This window comes from Balaenoptera ricei, chromosome 19 (assembly GCF_028023285.1).
Source record: "Balaenoptera ricei isolate mBalRic1 chromosome 19, mBalRic1.hap2, whole genome shotgun sequence".
Classification (NCBI taxonomy): Eukaryota; Metazoa; Chordata; class Mammalia; order Artiodactyla; family Balaenopteridae; genus Balaenoptera; species Balaenoptera ricei.
The window spans coordinates 46,678,542-46,697,844 of NC_082657.1; the positions used below are offsets into that span (position 1 = coordinate 46,678,542).

The window sequence follows — 19,303 nt, forward strand, 5'->3', positions numbered from 1 at the left end:
GAGACCGTTTTCCTAACACAAAAAAGTTATCCAGGGACTTCCCTGGTGGTCCAGTGGTTAAGACTCTGCGCTCCCAATGCAGGGAGCCCGGGGTTCGATTCCTGGTGGGAGAACTAAGATCGCACATGCTACAACTAAGGCCACGTGCTACAACTACTGAGCCTGCACACTCTAGAGTCCACTCACTGCAACTAGAGAAGCCAGTGCGCCACAACGAAGACCCAAATAAATAAATAAATAAATAAATAAATAAATATTTTTAAAAATTATCACTTATTAAAAAAAAAGTTATCTACATGAATTGATAACAAATTCTGGCAAAATAAGGAGTTGACCAAGAAGAAATGAAAGTTGTGAAAGTATTCTTTTTGTTTGTTTCTTTAATCCTACAGTATAGGTTGGAAGGAACTAAAATATAAGTATTATTAAGGAGAACTAAAACAAACAGTTACACTAGAATTTTGGATTTTTGAAAAGAGATATGGCAGATATTTTTCTTAAATACCAGCTTTATTGAGGTATAATTCACATACCAATCAAGTATTTTTAAAAATCTACTTATATGTTTACAGTTTTATCCTTAGATTGTCTTAATTTATTTAAAATAGGGAGTCTTTCACAGAAGTGAACAATAAACTTTAATCTTCATTTTAAGAAATCAAATTATTTTCTTGTTCTATCCTAAATTCTATTTGTTTGTCCTCATCTTGGGATGTAGCATCATGTTTATTAGTTTATATCAAAATATTTTGCTAAGGTAATTATTTCAGGTTTCTTTAAAATTTTTTAATTCTAATTCTTGAAATAAACAATGAATTAATCAAACCATAGGTTTTATAATTCAGCCAGAGAATCTTAGGAATAACTAGTTAGTAATTCTTTTGTTGTTTGTTTTCATAAAGTTGTTATTTTACTTTCAGGAATTATATATTAGTCCTGTTCAGGAATAATATAATCTCAGTACATGAATACTTGGTAGCAGATTTTAACATGTATGGGTATATACACTAATAAAGCACATACAAAAGTTTTTAAAGGCTGTAATTAAAGTTAATAATTTTACATCAAGTGATCCATATAATAAACTTTTCTGTTGGAAGAGACTTATTAAATAGTGCTTTGAATTTTATGCTTACAGCAAGTACCTAACAGGTATTTTCTATACTGAAAGAACTTAACTGTGTGCTATTTACACTATAGGAGAGGACACTAGAGAACTAAATAATGTCCTATAATCAAAGAACAGCTATGCTTTAATTTATTGGGTTGGCCAAAAAGTTCATTCGGGGTTTTCATAGGATGTTACAGAAAAACCCGAATGAACTTTTTGGCCATCCCAATACTTCAGACACCTTAATCACCTAAATTAAAATCATAGGAATTTGTAGACCATCCGTAACAACAAAACTATACAAAAACTGAGTTGAAGAAAATATAAGCTATCATTTTTGAGTTCCTACTATGTGATAGGAATTGTACTAGACAATTTACATATCATCATATCTCAATCCTTCCAGGCACAAGATACCTCTCTTCTTTCCCACTAAGGTCTAAGTTCTTTTCTCCTTGCCATTATACTTTAGGGAATTTAGCATAATGTTCTGTCATTTCAATTAGGGAAACACAAGATCCTGGACTAGGCAGTGTGTAGGATATTGAGTTGAAAAAGCCATACCCCTTCTTCTCTTCTGCAAGTTTCAGGATCTACAAGATAGGAATATTATTTCTAGAAGAATATAAATTTTTTATAAAAGTTATTTACAGCAACAGAGTACTTAGCCCATTGAATTTATTGTAACTTGTTTACTAGTGTTAGAAGATATTTGCAGTTATGTAATTCTTATTTTCTTGAGTTGACTAAATTTAAGGAACAAATTTGCCTTTGACTGCTCTCCTGGGTTAACTAGGTTAACATATTTCAGAATTTTGGCCATTTATGTAGTATATATTCCGAAGATTAAACCCAAAGCCCATTAACAGGAAAAGTAATTCACCTATGTAACCTACATATTGATGTTGTGAGCTGAAGTGTGAATTGATCTTGGTTCTTCCATATGGTCATTCCTACTTTTCCTGGAAAACTGGACCACTTCCAGAAGGAAGTCAGATCCTAGCTACAAACATGTTGCCAAGTAAGCAACATGTTTAAAAACTCTACTCCTCATTCTGACTTTTAAAATTACATAGTAAATCTAAATACATACATTTATACATATAGAAATATGTGTGTATGTATGTATGTATAGATGTATACTACTAACATCTGCGTTATTAGAATGGAAAGCATCAGCAAACTTGGGCCATGATGGTTAATTCAGAAACAATTACCAATTCAGAAGACTATCCATATTATAAATTTTCACTGACAAAGTACGCATGGCCTATTAATGGTTTATTCCCTAAATGTTTACCTTTTTTGGTCCTCTTACTAATTTTTAGCAACTTTTATAAATATTGTGATTTTTTTCATTTTCTGGTAGAATAAGCAGATTTTTATATTACCCTAGTCTATAGAATAGCATTTTAAAACTGCACACAGATTCTCAGCCATTCATAGACAAATTACATACATCAGATAGACACAATTTCTTTTTTTGTGTATGTGTTTTGTAGAATTTCACATTAAGAAATTAATGCATAGAAGTGGGCTTACTTTTTTTATGCTACCAATAAGATTGATAATAAGCAAAAAGTATTGCCATACGAATTGTTTTATAATAATTAGTTGTATAAATAATAGTAATAAAGTTGTATAAAAACACTCCAGCTGGGACTGGAGTGAGGGGAATTGATTAGGGTAGGATACAACAAAAGACTTCACCTGTTTCTGTGACATTATTTCTCTTTTCCCATATGTGAAATATAATAAAATTAGCATGAGCTTTGGAATCATAAAGACCTAATTTGAATCTGATTGCTATCATATCATTTCTATCATATAGACAGAATCTTGTGGAAGTTCAGTAAATTTCTCGTATTACCCCTGTAAGTAGACAGTAACAACAACTTTTTCTTAAGGTTATTATGAAGGTAAATATGTAAAATACTTAATACTGCCTGATAATCAGTATTCTTTCGGTAAACATTGACCTCCCTCCCACATGGATTTCTCCTTTCATTTGTTAGTAAGGTTTTAAAAAATAGATCTTATTTTTATAAAAACAAGTTTTTTAGCTTTATTTTGCTTCTTTCTTTCCATTCTCAGTCTGTTTTTTACCTCATTTTGAAGTTTTGCATATCAGACAACACATGGGCCATGGGATTTCCTTTCTGACTTACTCTTTAATGTTGACACTCTCTCACTAGGAGCCCTTGTAAATAAAAGAAGCATTGCTAGAGGATGATGAATCATAGGGAGAACAGACACTTCCCAAAGGGATGATTCTGTAAAGTTGACTGATTAAGTATTCTTCCTAGAATTCTCTTCCCACTTTTTAAAAAATGAAATGATAAAGTTGCGTGATCAATTATCAGAACTTCTAGTAGAGCAATTTATGACTTCTGTTTTTTGTCTAGACATTTTATCTACATTTGGGTCTAATGTACACTGTAATCCAGATCCAGTTGTAAAACCATTCTGAATTATTATATCAGAAGATTTTAATGATACAAATACTATTTTCCCTTTTTTGGTCACCTCTAAAAAAGAAGAAATATGAAGACATTGGACTAGAGCTGGCAGGAATGCCTTTATTATTTAATCTAAACTATTTTAAAATGTATTATATGATAAAGCATTGAAGTGACCTTCAAGTAGCATCCCTCAGAACTGTTTTTTCTCTCCAGTTCTTAAGTTAATGTGGTGGTAATCTCTCTTTTTGTCTTAAAGTAAACATTACCTTTCAAGTAGTATAATTGCTGTCTTTTTGTTAAAAAAACCCTGTTCTTCCTGGGATCTTTGACAACAATAAATGTAGTCATCAGCTAATATAGTTATTCCCTTTTTTGTTTAAGTAATTTGAGAGTGAGGATTCTTTCTGGGTTTTTTAGTCTCTTCACCCAGTATCTGTGACTGATGCTACCCTGTAGTACTTAAATCACTGGATCATAGAAAGCATCTTTCTCTTCCAAGAGGAAAGGATTTAAAAAACAAATTGTGTAATATGTACCTAGTACCTATTTTACACTGTGATTAAATACTTAGGGTTGAATAGGACAAAATATATATTTAAAACATTGCTCTCACTGACAGGACACTTACAAATTTTGTAAGCATTTTATTTTTCAGGAAACATTCTTTAATAAATACTCTGTGAATGTTTATTAATGACACTCAGACAAGGTAAAAATAATTATTTTAGGAGAATTTAGATTAAAAGCGGGAGAGTAATTATTGTGTAGTATTAGATCTATGACTGGCAGTTTGATGGACTGGAGGAGAGAAAGATGGTCTCTAGTAAATCAGTAACAACCCTTTCAGCTTCAGCAATAGTGCTAATTATTTTTTTTTAATAGAGTCTCTAGGATCAAACGTTTTATGCACAGTAACATATCTAATTTGAAAGTGTAAATTAGGACTTCCCTGGCAGTCCAGTTGTTAAGATGCCTCACTTCCAATGCAGGGGCAAGAGTTTGATCCCTGGTCAGGGAACTAAGATCCCATGCTGTGTGGCATGGCCAAAAATTTTAAAAAAATTTTAAAAAGTGTAAATTAGTAACTTTTTTGGAGGGGGTGGGATGTGGAAGTGTTTGGAAGTTGGCCTGAGAAATGAAACTACTCTTTTGCTGGTAAAATGTAGATATTTTTTACTGCTTGAGTGTATTGGTCAGAACATATCGTCTTACACTCTTTAAGGGAATTTGGGTAAGGACACAGTTTAAAAACACCTAGAGAGAACATTCTGGCTTATGGATTAGATTGCATTAGTAAGCAGGAGAACAAATTGGTGAATATGAGTTAACAAAAATTTTGAATAAGAAATTTACCCACATGCATTTATTTGGATGTTAATAATTTAATTTTTTAAAGTTTGTTTTAAAACGTTGCTTATTGTAGCATGTAAACTTATGTTGGGTGGGAAAAGTACAAATGGGAAATTGGAACTGTTTTAAACATGTAAATTAAATGATCGACCCTACAATTTTTGTTTTTTGGTTTTTTTGTTTTGTTTTTATTTTTGTTTTTTGGTAAAGTAATCTGGATTGCTTATTTTATATGCTGGGATGCTAGTTGTTTTTTCTATTAATACACTTAACTTGCATTCTAGCTTCGCCATTCAGAGACAGGCATCGTGTGGTGGGTTGTGTGACAGTGTCTGTCAATAGTGAAGACAAATAGTGCCAGAGACATTTAACCCATCCAATCTCACCCAGGGTATAGGTCGGTCTCGTTTTCAGACTTCTTCTTAAGTCTTTTTTCTTTCTTTCTTTCTTCCTTCCTTCCTTTCTTTTTTTGTTTCTAAATAGTGGATTGATACTGATTGAAACTAAAACTTTTTTGTAAAGTTTTAAACTTTACATTAATATTATAAGAAGAAGAAGAAGAAAAGTAGAAAACGAAGGTTGGCATGTAAGGTGTTGACAAAGCAGGTTTGCAGCCACTTTGTGTGTTCTAGATTTTTCAATCCCTTGGCAACGTGAACGTTGGCCTTATAATTTTTTTCTCTCAACATCTTTCTTCTTTGATCTGAAAATATGTTCTTGTATCTGGTGACTTTTATCAGACAAATGTTTAGATTTGAAGTCATTGTTACCAGTAAGAAAAATGGAAATACTTAAAAAGAATTACTGAGGCTGAACAGTAAGGGTTTTAGACTAGAAATTGTTTCCAAATGATCTGTGTTGATTTTTATTATTATTTTCTGAACAGTCAGTAGTTTACTCCCTCTCCGTTCCACTATTGGTTCACTTAGCACACTTGCAAATTTTTACAGCTTTTTTAAGGTAACTCAACTGATTTTGCACTTATGTTGAGAAGTTATAAAATATAAGTGCATATTTAAATGCTAGGGACCACATTTTTATCTTGGAAGCTTAGTTAAATGTCATTTCTGTCATATTTTTTTAAATCAGTGAAAGGTATTTGTTTCTTTTGAGGACTTTAAAGAATGTTTCTAATTTCAAAGCTTTCTATTAAAAGTTTAGTTAGTTCCACATAAAGTATCATCTCTTTTTTGTGGTATTTAAAGCACTAAAATGATAATGATAATTTAAATAATTTCTCGTTTACAAATCTAGAACTAATAGTTCTTAATTTTAAAATACAGTTTAAGAAAGCAGTTTATAAACTATACATGGGTTTCTGTATGTGGTACCATTTAAAACTCCATTTTCATCTTTCCAGTCAAATTAATAATCTAGTTGACCCTTGAACAACACGGGGTCAAGGGGGATAGGGGTACTGTCCCTTAGCACAGTCAAAAATCCATGTTTTACTTACTTTGCACTCATCCCTCCTTATCCTTGGCTCTGCATCCACAGATTCAAGCAACCACAAGTTGCATAGTGCTGTAGTATGTATTTATTAAAAAGAATTTGTGAATAAGTGGACCCACGCAGTTCAAACCTGTGTTGTTCAAGGGTAAACTGCACTTGCAAATTCTGTAATATCCAGGAAGATATTATCTGCTATTCTTTTTATCTCGAGTGCTTTGAATATTCATAGTGAACCTTAATGATTACATCAATTCTTGAAAGAAGCCAAATATACAGTTTAAGTTCACCATCATTACTGGCATTTGGCCTAGTAATTGGCTACTGCCAATTAATAAATCTAATAAATCTAAAATTTTTAATATTTAGATACAGAACACTATAGATGTGATGCTTTTCTTCACTTATAAATTTAAAAATTATTCTTTTGAGCTTATAAATTTCTGTCAGTAAGTTATAAAAATGGTCTATCAGTTTTCTCTTTGGTGTTGCTGTGCTCTCTGTGGTCACAGAAAAAGCTATGGAAAAATAAAATTCTTTTTGGGGACTTCCCTGGCAGTCCAGTGGTTAAGACTTCACCTTCCAATACAGGTGCGGGTTCGATCCCTGGTCTGGGAGCTAAGATCCCACATGCCTCGTGACCAAAAAAAAACCCAAAACAAAAAACAGAAGCGATATTGTAACAAATTCAATAAAGACTTAAAATATGGTCCACATCAAAAAAAAAAAAAAGAGGGCTTCCCTGGTGGCGCAGCGGTTGGGAATCTGCCTGCCAGTGCAGGGGACACGGGTTCGGGCCCTGGTCCGGGAAGGTCCCACATGCCGCGGAGCAACTAAGCCCGTGCGCCACAACTACTGAGCCCCCGCTCTCTGCAACTAGAGAAAGCCCGCCTGCAGCAATAAAGACCCAACGCAGCCAAAAATAAATAAAAATAAAATAAATAAATTTAAAAAAAAAAAAAAAGAAAGAAAAATCTTATAAAAATATCAAAAAATAATAAAATTCTTTTAAGTTCAAAGATAAGTTTTTTCATAAAAGAAATAATCAATAAAAATTTATTCACACATAGGTGAGAAAATAATTTTAAGAGGAAGAAACTTTCAACTTTATGAAGGATTGGTAAGGGATTTAAAAAACAAATTATAAGGTTATAAAATAGAATACATTATGACTATTCTGCTTGGTGAGAAAATGAAAGCAATCATTAAAACATTTTTATGCTGGAGTTTTTTATTTTAATAAGCAGCAATTAAACATAGTCTCTACATTCCTAACAGATAAAGATGGACATTCAAAACCAAAAAGGGATGGGAGGGGTAGTTAGCATATTTTGTTTATAAAGGAATATATAGAGGAGGCAGGATTACATTAGCATTTTAATTCTATGGAATGTCAGTTAAGCTATTTCTTGAAATTTAATAATATATAGATTAAAACGTTTTTGTAAATATTTTAAGAACATTTCTAATATTCCCAGGAATTCATTGTGCTTTTCTGGGAATGCTTGGAAATGACAAATTACTGTTTAGAAATCTAAAATGTTCTTGCTATTATTTTATGCATTTACTTTTTAATAGATAATATTAAGAATTTGTTATTTTTAGTGAATTTATGGATTAATACACAAGTAGGTAATTTGGCTTATGTATGTTTCAAGAAAGAAAGTTATTAGCGCATTCTTTGTAGAAATAGTGAGTAGTTACCATTAAACTCTTAAGTTACTTCTGAACCTTCCCTGTATCAGTTAATGCTATTATAGTAAGGTATAAATCTTTTTTTTTTTTTAACCTGATATGTGTCCATTATGAACACATTGGTACATTTATTTACCAGTTTAACTTTAATGTAACTCAACATACGTATCAAATATTGGCTTCTCATAAATCAATTTGATTAAAAAATTGAATTTTTACTACATGCAAATCATAGTATGTTAGGTGTCAGGAGGGTCTAAGATGAGAAAGATGTTGTCCATACTCTCTAGGGGCCCATAGTTCTTATCCCTTATTACTTCACCACCTCACCTGGCATTATTAATGCACTTAGGTGATGTCTTGCTAACCAGAATGTAACATGCTTATGTGAAGGGTTTTATACACCATTTTCATCATCATCAGAGGGATAATGATACTATTGTAAAGAGTTTTATAGTTTTAAAAAATTTGTCTTATATTCATTATATTCTTAAAATGAGTAGAACTTTTGTAATTTAGGATCAAACTGAGGTAACCTTTAAAAAGTAATTTTTTTAAAATTAAATGATACTACTGTCTTTTGACAGAGTTTATGTTTTCAGCTTTATAGTTTTGTGCTAATGAACTTTTTTATTTAGTAAGTATATCCAGGAAACTGCAGGTAAAATATTCATAATGTGTGTTAGGTGTCAAAGGAAAATGTATAGAATATTTTAACTTATGTAGGGTATGAGATCACAGTTTGGCATACCTGTCCCAGAACAGATATTTATGTACAGTTATATCAATTGGGTTTTATAACCATGATTTTTAAATAAGATTTGCAAGATAAAATCACACATACTTCAAAGAGCAATGCTAGGTTATATCTTGCATATTAAATTCATAAATATATAACTTGCTTTTGAGTTCATGATTACATTTCACCTAACTTTCCGTCTGTCATGGACAGGGATCCCTGAGATGTTCATATTCTGCATTCTCATGTGCATGGTACTTAGATTCAAAAAGAGTGGGTGGGGGAAAGCTGCTTTATAGAAATACAAGTTCACAGAATTCATGCTGCATGCTTTGTGTGTTCCACTGCAAATACTGCATGCTGCATACTTGTATTTCTCTGAAAATGATGAACATAGGCTCATACACACAAAGACGTTTAGTTTCTTTTTTGCCAATAGTTGGAACAGATGGAGGAATGTTAGACATAATACCTTCTCTATTTTTTCTAAAATGAATTCTGTAATATTTTTCAAAAAATAAGGAAAAACCTTGTTATTTAAACCCAAAGTGGCTACAAATCAGCTCTTAAACTGTCACTGACATTAGTATCTAGATTTTGTAGTTTTTACAAATCTTTTAAAATATTTATTTACTAAGAAAACATTGCATTAATGCATGATACGAAATTGATAAAAAATTTTTCTTTAAATTGGAATGCAGTTTAAAGTGACTGAATTTTCCAATTTCAGCTACTGCATTTGACAAGGATACAAACTGGAAAATGGAACTGGTATCATCTAAATGCTCTAAGTGCTTTAACTCATGGTAGTTGAGAAAAATCTTTCCATGTGGCATTATGTAGATTTCATTATTGATGGCTAATATTAATAACTGTGCTCTTCAGCCTTGACAGCAATGAAAAATTGTGGGTGAATTTAGTTCTTTCAAATGATTTAAGTGTTTTGGTGCATGTTTTCAATTTAAAAATAGATCTTTGGCACTTGGCTTTTGATTATCGAAACATTGGCATTCTGACATTTCACTCTTTATATAATTGATGTGGATGTTGCAGTTCCAATAACTGCACATCACAGTTTTAAGTTTATCACACCACTTTAAAACAGTAGCATACATGGCTATAGATAAAAATTAATTTTAGATTTAAACATATTTTTAGTTGTTTGGCACGTTACCTATTTTCATTTTTGTATGTGTTTATGATTGTAAACCTTTCCTTATCTTATACAAGATAAAATTGTATAGGACTGATAACTTCCAACTTTAACATTATTAGTGTGCCTCTTGATATTATGTTGTTAAGGGTTTAGTAGTAGTATTTTTCAATGAGTTGTTACGCCAGTTGCCACACATTTTGAAAAGATCTACTTTTGACTTTTTTTGTTAGGCATAATAGGTAAATGGTTTTATAAAAAACCTTTTTATAAGAACTAATTCTGGTTCTCTCCAGAGATTTTTTTCTGTTTAACTCTTTTTTGTTAGGCTTCAGCCAATAAAATTTACTGTTACTCATCTGAAGAAATTCCCTTAATAGTTAAAATCAAGGAGGCCTTTTAAAGAGAGAGGAAATGGACAGTGGTAACCAATTGCCAATAAGAAAAATCCATCCAATAATACGTCTTTCTTCTGTTTTTCATTCTGCCATAAAGGATGGATTTATTTATTTTAGAGATCATGGTTTTGAACTGCCACTTCCAACTTCTGGAGACCCTCAGTGGTTAACTTGCTTATCTTCTACAGCCCAGCATGTTCCAAATCAAACCTTCTTCACTTTTATTCTTGTAGATTTTAAAACAATCATAGTGACGGTACCAGTTCCATTTTGCCTCCAATTCAGTTGATTATATATTTTTTCTATTTATTTCTCATTTTATAATTGATATCTGGAATAATCAGCAGCTCTTTTCTCATTTATTTTCTCATATTTTTATTCCAGGATTTGCCTCTGAAGCAGGGAGTGTCTGCATTAAAAATGACCTGTAGTTCTCTGCTTCATAGGTTAGAAACTTATTTTAATATTTTGTGGCTAAGCACAGTCCCACTTTTCAAATTCTATAATGAATTATTTAATTGGCATTGAATGTGGACCACAAGCATATATTTCATATTGGGGTTTTTTTTTTATTATTTTAAATGATTAAAATTCAGTGGAACTATCCAGCTGAGGCAATAAAAGCTTTGTTTTTGCTTTACAGCTTAAAACATTAAATTAGATTTTAAAAAATCTATCAATTATAACACAAGTAAAATAATGCTATTTGGGCATTTTTAAAAATTGCATTTTTTAGGCCTTATGTTGCTTGAAGCATTTATATTCTAAAACTTAACCAAATTCCAACTATTCATTTTGGGGAAAAACAATCAGTTCACAAATCACATTTTCAATGGGACTGCTAGCCAGCATAGGTGAAAACATGTATAGTGTATTTACTCTTAAATTGTACACTGCAGATGCTTCTTCAGCTCCCTCCTCTTCCTCCATGGGCGGTGCTTGCAGCTCCTTTACCACCTCTTCCAGCCCTACCATTTATTCTACCTCAGTCACCGACAGCAAGGCTATGCAAGTGGAGAGCTGCTCCTCAGCCTTGGGGGTAAGTAACCGAGGGGTAAGTGAAAAGCAGTTAACCAGTAACACAGTTCAGCAGCATCCATCAACACCGAAGAGGCACACAGTCTTGTACATCTCACCACCACCTGAGGACTTGCTGGATAACAGTCGGATGTCCTGCCAGGATGAGGGGTGTGGATTGGAATCTGAGCAGAGCTGCAGTATGTGGATGGAGGATTCCCCCTCCAACTTCAGTAACATGAGCACCAGTTCCTACAATGATAACACTGAGGTACCTCGTAAATCACGAAAACGAAATCCAAAGCAGAGGCCGGGGGTCAAACGACGAGATTGTGAAGAATCTAATATGGATATATTTGATGCCGACAGTGCCAAAGCACCTCACTATGTGCTTTCTCAGCTTACCACGGACAACAAAGGCAACTCAAAAGCAGGAAATGGGTTGGTATTCACATTTTTTTAAAGTTCTCTCACCATTATGCAAAACAAAAAAATAAATCATTCCTCATTTTTCTTAATTGCTCGGCTCAAGTTTGCATCTAAAGCAAAGATACTAGTATTATCATTGAAATAACATGAAAATTTTAACTTAAAATTATCAGGTTTCACTAGAGAAGAAAATAAAATACCGGTAGATTTTACCAATAGTTATCTTAGTATGGGTATGATTTAGTAGAAAATGAAAATAATCTGTTTAGAAATAATTTTTTAATTTCAAATGGACTGATACTTTAAAAGAATTTTAAAATATTTTTATTCATAGAAATAACTAGTGATGCAATGACTCCAGCTAAAACAAACATTTACAGAGGGCTAGTTTGTATTCCCTTTCACGTTGTCTCCCCATATGATTCAGTCATTTTCCATTTTTATGAAGATTTTAGACTTTATTTCCCTTTTTTCTTTTATTTGATGAAAACAAGAAAAACTAAATTGATAGTTTGATTATCAACTTAGATTCATGTATTTATTTTAAGCTTTTTCTTTAATGTATTATGCCAATTCAGCATTTTTTTAAAAAATATATGTATCACTTTTTTTTTTTTTTCTGTGATTCTGGGTTATATATCTAAAGGGTGATAGAACAGGATCATGGTGCCTGTTTGAGTTTTCATTCATCTCTGCCAGTTCACAGCACTCACTAAATATATTTCAATAGCTATATTACAGAATATTCACTTCTGAAGTACAGAATACTATGACTTATTTTTAACTTTCTAATTCCTTTAATACTTTTATTGTAACATTTAATTGCTAGTCTTTTGATTAGATTTTCCTACAGTATAGTCAACATAGTTTGAAAGAATTTAACTCACTGGATCTTGAGAGATTACTTTTTTGGGTGGCAGGGTATGTATGGTCCTTTAGTTGACCCAGGATCTCCTACAATTTCAGGTTGTCACAGAATATGATGGAGATGCTTTTGATTGTTTCACTATTTGATTACATCATTGGTATATTTTAAGTTAAAAATCTGGTTGAGAGTTATAGAGAATATTCTTAATGTGTATTAAACTTGTCCTTAAATATTTTCTCAGTATATTTTTAAAGTAATATCTACCATTTAAGTAATGATTATTCTATACTACTTTCTTCTCTACTTTCATTTAAAACTCCTTTGGGGTGATAATAGTAAATTAAAATGCACATTTAAATATTTTTCATTTTTAGAAAGTCCAGATTAGGAAATTATCTAAAAGAAAACAACATATACCCTTTCCTAAAGTGTTGCCATTAGCAGAGTCAACAATATCTGTAGAACTGTTACCTATAGAAAAATGCTCTGAAATGCAGTAGCACAGATTTAAAAGACTCATATGTGTCTATCATTAAATACAGGTATGTGTTTATTCGGGCTTCTGTGGAGAAAGTGTTTTTTTTTTTTTAAGTTCCGTAAGAGAGATTTTCATTTTTATACTGAAATAAATGTTAAAGTTCAGAATGAAGAACAAATAAAATTTTGACTTACAGTTAGTCAACACACATGATTTGCAGTTGCTGTTAAAGAGATATTTTGACCTCCATCTTTTCTGCTTCTGCTTTTGTATGATAGATATATCTTAGAAATGATTTGAGGTTACCCAGGGAAAGTATAATAACATTTGTCAAGACAAAATCTCTCATGAAATAATTCATGGAACAGAAACTCATCAAGCAGCAGAAGAAATGTCCAGCTTCTTAGGTAATGGAAAAATATTTGACACTAGCATATGAAAATGATAGAAGAAGTTTAAACTTTGAATTTATAAGAACTATATTAAGGAAAGGATAAAACCATATATAAATATAGAAAAATAGGCCTTTGAAAACAATCGTTAAGGGGATCTCAAACTAAAGTTCTGTGTTCTTCAATAAGAAAGATGTTAGAAACATGAAAGAAATTTTGCCATAAAATTTCTATTTATATAATGCTAAATTATAGAAAATGTACCCGCAAATATGTTGAGTACAGCAGTTTTTATTGATCTTCAAGATGGAAATAGCATTTTTATATAAATAAAATGTTATATGAAAGAGTTTATTAAGAGAACAAAATCATTTTTTAAAAACTACTCAGTATTTAAACATTCCTAGCCATATTTTTCTTAAATTCTTCACCCAAATGTCCTGAGAATCAGTAGCCAATGTCTCTTTAGATATTCCTAGAAATTAAGATATGATGTCACCTGCACGTGAAACCTGTTTTAGGCATTTTATAGTGAAAATTATTTTTGTGACAGGCAACCAGAAGGATGTGCAGCACAAAGGAATTAGTGTCATTTTAAGTTCTGAATAGAATATTCCAAGACAGTGGATTTTCTTTTTAGATAGTCACTTAGAAGTAAAATCCCATACAATTAGCTGCTGTTTTCTTGTTTTTTCCTTAAGCCATAATGCATTAAAAATTAGTAATTTGAATGACTGCTTTTCTAAGAATTAGTTGATGTTTTTATTGTTTTACACAGGTAGGGATCTAAATATGTATGTATTCCATTTTTACATTTAAGCCTAGAGAATAAAGTTAGTTTTAAGGGCTTTTAAAAGTATCATTTCAGAAATTGTTTGATATTACATGTGCTATTCTTCTTTAAGCCATAATGTGTATACTTTATCAACTTAAAGTTTTCATCCCAAGTGAAATATTTTGTTTTATTGAAATAGTAAAACTCAATATCATCTATTTACCCTCATAAATATTAGCTTGGCCAGCATAAATGAATACAAAAGCCACATCTTGCCAAATTAATGATATGCTAAATTTTCCTTATTTTTCAGACTAAAGTGTTCCCTTTTCTATTATAAAATTAATAGATATTAATTACAAACATTTGAAAAATGCAGAAAAATAGAAGAAAATAAATAACCTATAATCTAATAAATCAATACAACTATTAGATTTTGCTGTTTTTTCTTTTAGTCCCTTTCAGTGCATATTTAGGGAATGTTTTTACATAGTTTAAGTAAGTGAATATTTTTGCTGTGATTTTTTTTTAATGAGTATAAAACAGTATCATTATAGAATTTTGTATGCAAAGTACTGCACATTGTATTCAGTGCAAATATTTGAATTTCTACCCAGACTGATGAAAAAATAGGATTTATTGCCCTTTGTTCTGACTTTGACTTGATACTTTTGTTCATAGAATTTATTCTTCCAGGGCCTTTTAAATTACTTACACAGGTAATCTTTGACTTAATTATGTCAAACTTCATCAACAAGTTTGCCTTCATCAACAAATACTTTTTCAGCCTCTTTTGTTTCAGGAATTGTGCAAGGTTTAGGGAATATGAAGATGATTGAGCAAAGTACTTCCCTTCAGAACCCTTCCCTCTCACCCAGTCAGTCTTACTGCATACCTTACTGCATCCTAGCCATGGATTCACCCCAATCCCAAATTCCATTGAGAACATAGCCTTTTCCCTCTTTATTATTGATGACTGAGTCAACAACTTGGTTAGAAATGAAGAGGTAAACATTAGAGCTGCTTAAGATTTAAGGCTGCTTAGCCACCATTGCTCCTCTATGTTTGAAGTCATAATATTTCTCCTAGGACCTGTTTGCTTTTGGACAGGATTTTGTCCACAGTCATCTCTTGGCTCCTTTATTTTCAATGTGAGTGTAAACTTAGGACTGGGAAAGTCATACAGAAAGCATTATAGGCCCTGACTCTATTTTTAAATATACATAGGTAATTTTTAAACTAATAATATTGTTTTCTATTTATTTTTATCACATATTTACAGTACTTCAGATTAAATGTGTTGACCTGAAGTCCTAACCACCATTTGAAATATTTTTCTTTGAACATACATTCTGCATAGCAAATGCATGATATACAAATAAACATTAGAAACCCAATTTAAAAAAATAAGTTAGATTGCCTATCTGTAAAGCCCAGATTATAAATTTTTTATATGCTAAGGGCTTTAATTATTTAATTAATCACAAATTAAAATACTCTGAAAAATTTAACTTCTGGGAAAGATTGTTTAGAGTAAAGCTAATTTCCAAATAAAAATTGAATCACTGATTTTTTTTTTTTTTTTTTTTTTAGTATAATTTTCTCAGTTTGATGTACTGAGGAAAATATCCAAAAGAATATGTACATGTTCCTTCAGTTTCTTTAAGGCCTTTTGTGTTTTTTTGTTTGTTTGTGTCTTTGTGCTACCCCCACTTTTCTTTTGCTTTGTAAGTCCTATTAGAAAATAATAGTAATCTTGTAGCTTTATGTAACACTCACACATATATGTAATTTTTAAACTTTATTTTGAATGAAGTGCAATGTGAAAGGTTATAGTGACATTAGCTATTGTCTTTCCTGTTATTCTTGGTTTATTGCATTCAGTCTTCCTTCCTCCTGCCACACATATGCATTCTTTGTCATCCCTGTCCAACTTTATCACAAAATTTTATTTTCAACTTTTTTTAATTGAAGTATAGTTGATTTACAGTGTTGTGCCAATCTCTGCTATACAGCAGAGTGACTTAGTTATATACATATATACATTCTTTTTAATTACAAAATTTTTAAAGATACTTTACTTATGGAATGTAGTATCCCTTAGGCTGTCTTTTATTTTGTCAGTAAGATAATCAGTTGTTTTTAATGTTATTGCCTATTCTCTTTCTTCCTTTATCTTAGATGACTTTTGTAGAAAACTCTTTTTGATACTTTTTCCACTTTGTGCTTTGACTTCTCAGAACATTGGAAAACCAAAAAGGAACTGGAGTGAAGAAGAGCCCTATGTTGTGCGGACAGTATCCTGTTAAAAGTGAGGGAAAGGAGCTGAAGATAGTTGTACAACCTGAGACCCAGCACAGAGCTCGGTACCTAACTGAGGGTAGTCGTGGCTCAGTAAAGGACAGAACACAGCAAGGCTTTCCTACAGTAAAGGTACTTATTTTAGTTAGCAATATATGAAGAATTTTATCTACTTTTACTTATTATTTTGTTTTTAACCAAAAAAGAGCTGCCTAAAATAAAACTAATAGCTGTGTATATTAGAAATTAAAGTACAAGTCTGACTGAATTATAGGCCAAATATTATTACTCTGATGTCCTTTGAATTTTAGTTTAAATGAAAGGAGAGATGAAAATGTGTTCTAACAAGTAAAATATATGGCAGTCATGAATTATCTTCCCTTTATATTTGACATTGGTAGCAACTGTTTTAGATTCTTCCCAAACCTTATGTTTAAGAAGAAATTTTAAAGTGAGTCCAAAGAAATATTGTAGAAATTATCTTGGACTTAGAAAATAAGGTTTTTGAGATGGCTAAAGCAATCAGGACTACTCAACTCAGAAAAGAATTGGTTGATAGGTAACTTAAGTCTTCAGTTTAAAAAACAGGGTATCAGTTGAGTCTTTATCTTTTCAGAACTTAGACTAAAAGAAAAAAGAGGGGGCACTTAAATTTTAGCACCTGGGATACCGTATTAAAAAGACTATTTCTCTTCGAAGACAAACCAAAAGAAGTGGAGTAGGGGATGTTTATTTAACAAATGTTCCTACCCCTTGCAAAATACTAAACAGGGAGGAATTTTGGCTAGTCACATGGTAGATTCTTGTAAATACAGTTTGTGTAAATGTGTTAGTTGAACAATATTTAATTGAACTGCCTTTCGTTTTATACTGGAAAGAAATAATGGTAGGAACTTGGGATCAAGAAGCTTACTCATGACCATTATACGGTTTGTTAATAGTCACATGTACAGTATCATTCCTACCCCTCTACTACTCACCACACCAATCCTTCTTCAGTCCCCCAATCTTAGGACAAGTAACAGGCAAGTGAGAAATTTAAGTTATGCTTTGTATAAATATTTGTCTAACCAGACATTTTGATAGTTTGGTAAATATTTTTAACCTAATTGCTCCGGCTTTAAGTTATGCTTTGTCTAAATACTTGCCTGCAGAAGTAGTTAGATTAATTGCCTGTGATAAGGAGTGAATTGGCTGATCTTAAAAGTTTATTTATTCACTCATTCAGCAAATACCGTACCCTTCTATGTGCCAGACACTGTTCTAAGGTACTGCTAACAGTTTGGGTAGACTGCTTATTTGCTGCTTATTTGACTCATTATGATGATACTCATAGATACAGAGATACAGTTATTCTTGGATAGAAAAGATATATGAGTTTTTTTTAAGCACTTTGATGTGGATTGTACAAGTTATTTTGTGATTTTCTGCATTCTGTATTAGCAGCTTCAGTGTTTACAAACCTTATCAAGAACCAGCATTGGAAACATTTGTTCCCAAGTGTTCTTTTAAATATTTATTTATTCTTCAGCATACAAATTATAATTTAATTTATGAAGGCTTGCTAGAGATCTGTAATGACTCATAGGTCCTGGTTTGAACCAGCAGTTTTTCAGACCATAATGTTTTGGCCCAGGATTTTGTGATGTTGTATATATGTATCTAGTCTATGAAAATGAGCTCCATCCCCCTAGTATTTATATAGCTGCACTTCAAACACTTTCCTACTCAAACAGCTTTAACAGAGTAAAAATTTAGTAGATGTACTCTCATTTGATGATGATAATGATGCCACTAGCACAGTTTAGTGAATTTTCCATTAGTGGTGGTGGTAAATCCTGAGTGACCCACGTGCTTTGGCAGTCCGTAAATTTATAAATACCTTAAAGGATTGTGTATTCATTCTCATCTGGTTGTACAAATTAATTACAAATGATAATTTATCATTAAACATCTAAAATTTTAATTAAAATGTGATTATTGCAGAACTAAAACTTAGAGTTTTCTGCAAAAATTTAGCCAATTTTCCTTTATGAAAATATTTTACCTCTGTTTTTCTGGAAGACTTGTTATTTCTTTATTGAATCCAGTTATAAATATAATAATATAGGACTTGGTCTTAAATGTTTGATTTTACAATTAGATTATTTGAAATGCTGATTAGTGTTTATGCTCCATGTTATCTCACTCCAGCTGGAAGGCCATAATGAGCCAGTAGTGTTGCAGGTGTTTGTGGGCAATGACTCTGGTCGAGTGAAACCACATGGATTTTATCAGGCCTGCAGGGTAACTGGGCGAAATACAACTCCCTGCAAAGAAGTGGACATTGAAGGCACTACTGTTATAGAAGTCGGCCTTGATCCGAGCAACAATATGACACTAGCGTGAGTACTTAGTAAAAATATTTTTTGTTAATTCATTACACTTTTGCAGTAGGCAGGAAAATTTTTTAGTTTCTAATGTATAAAAGATGTTGAGTATTGTATTAAAATGTTTTAAACATAACAAATAAAAATAATAGTTTATTGCAGAATGGTAATGGGTGAAAACGAACTCTTTTGCCCTTTGCTAGAGAATTCCCATAGTGAAAGACAAGGATATAAAAGGCAGGTGGAATGCTGGCTTTTTGGAAAATAATACAGACTTATATGTTGGAATTAATAATATTAACATTAAAAAATAAAAT

The 19,303-nt window shown here is 31.7% G+C and overlaps 1 protein-coding gene across 10 annotated transcripts in view; it reads left to right on the plus strand.

Annotated features, from left to right (window-relative positions):
* NFAT5 (nuclear factor of activated T cells 5) overlaps nucleotides 1-19,303 on the plus strand; it is a 203,285-nt gene that overhangs the window by 150,886 nt on the left and 33,096 nt on the right. For 7 of the 10 annotated variants that reach the window (XM_059905178.1, XM_059905179.1, XM_059905185.1 and 4 more), the window contains 3 exons: nucleotides 11,257-11,815; nucleotides 16,557-16,749; nucleotides 18,811-19,001. In XM_059905178.1, coding sequence (XP_059761161.1) covers nucleotides 11,257-11,815; nucleotides 16,557-16,749; nucleotides 18,811-19,001 — 943 coding nt within the window. Of the gene's footprint in view, nucleotides 1-5,207; nucleotides 5,321-10,741; nucleotides 10,804-11,256; nucleotides 11,816-16,556; nucleotides 16,750-18,810; nucleotides 19,002-19,303 lie in introns of those variants that run through there. The other 3 variants (XM_059905187.1, XM_059905186.1, XM_059905188.1) reach the window with 3 other exon arrangements.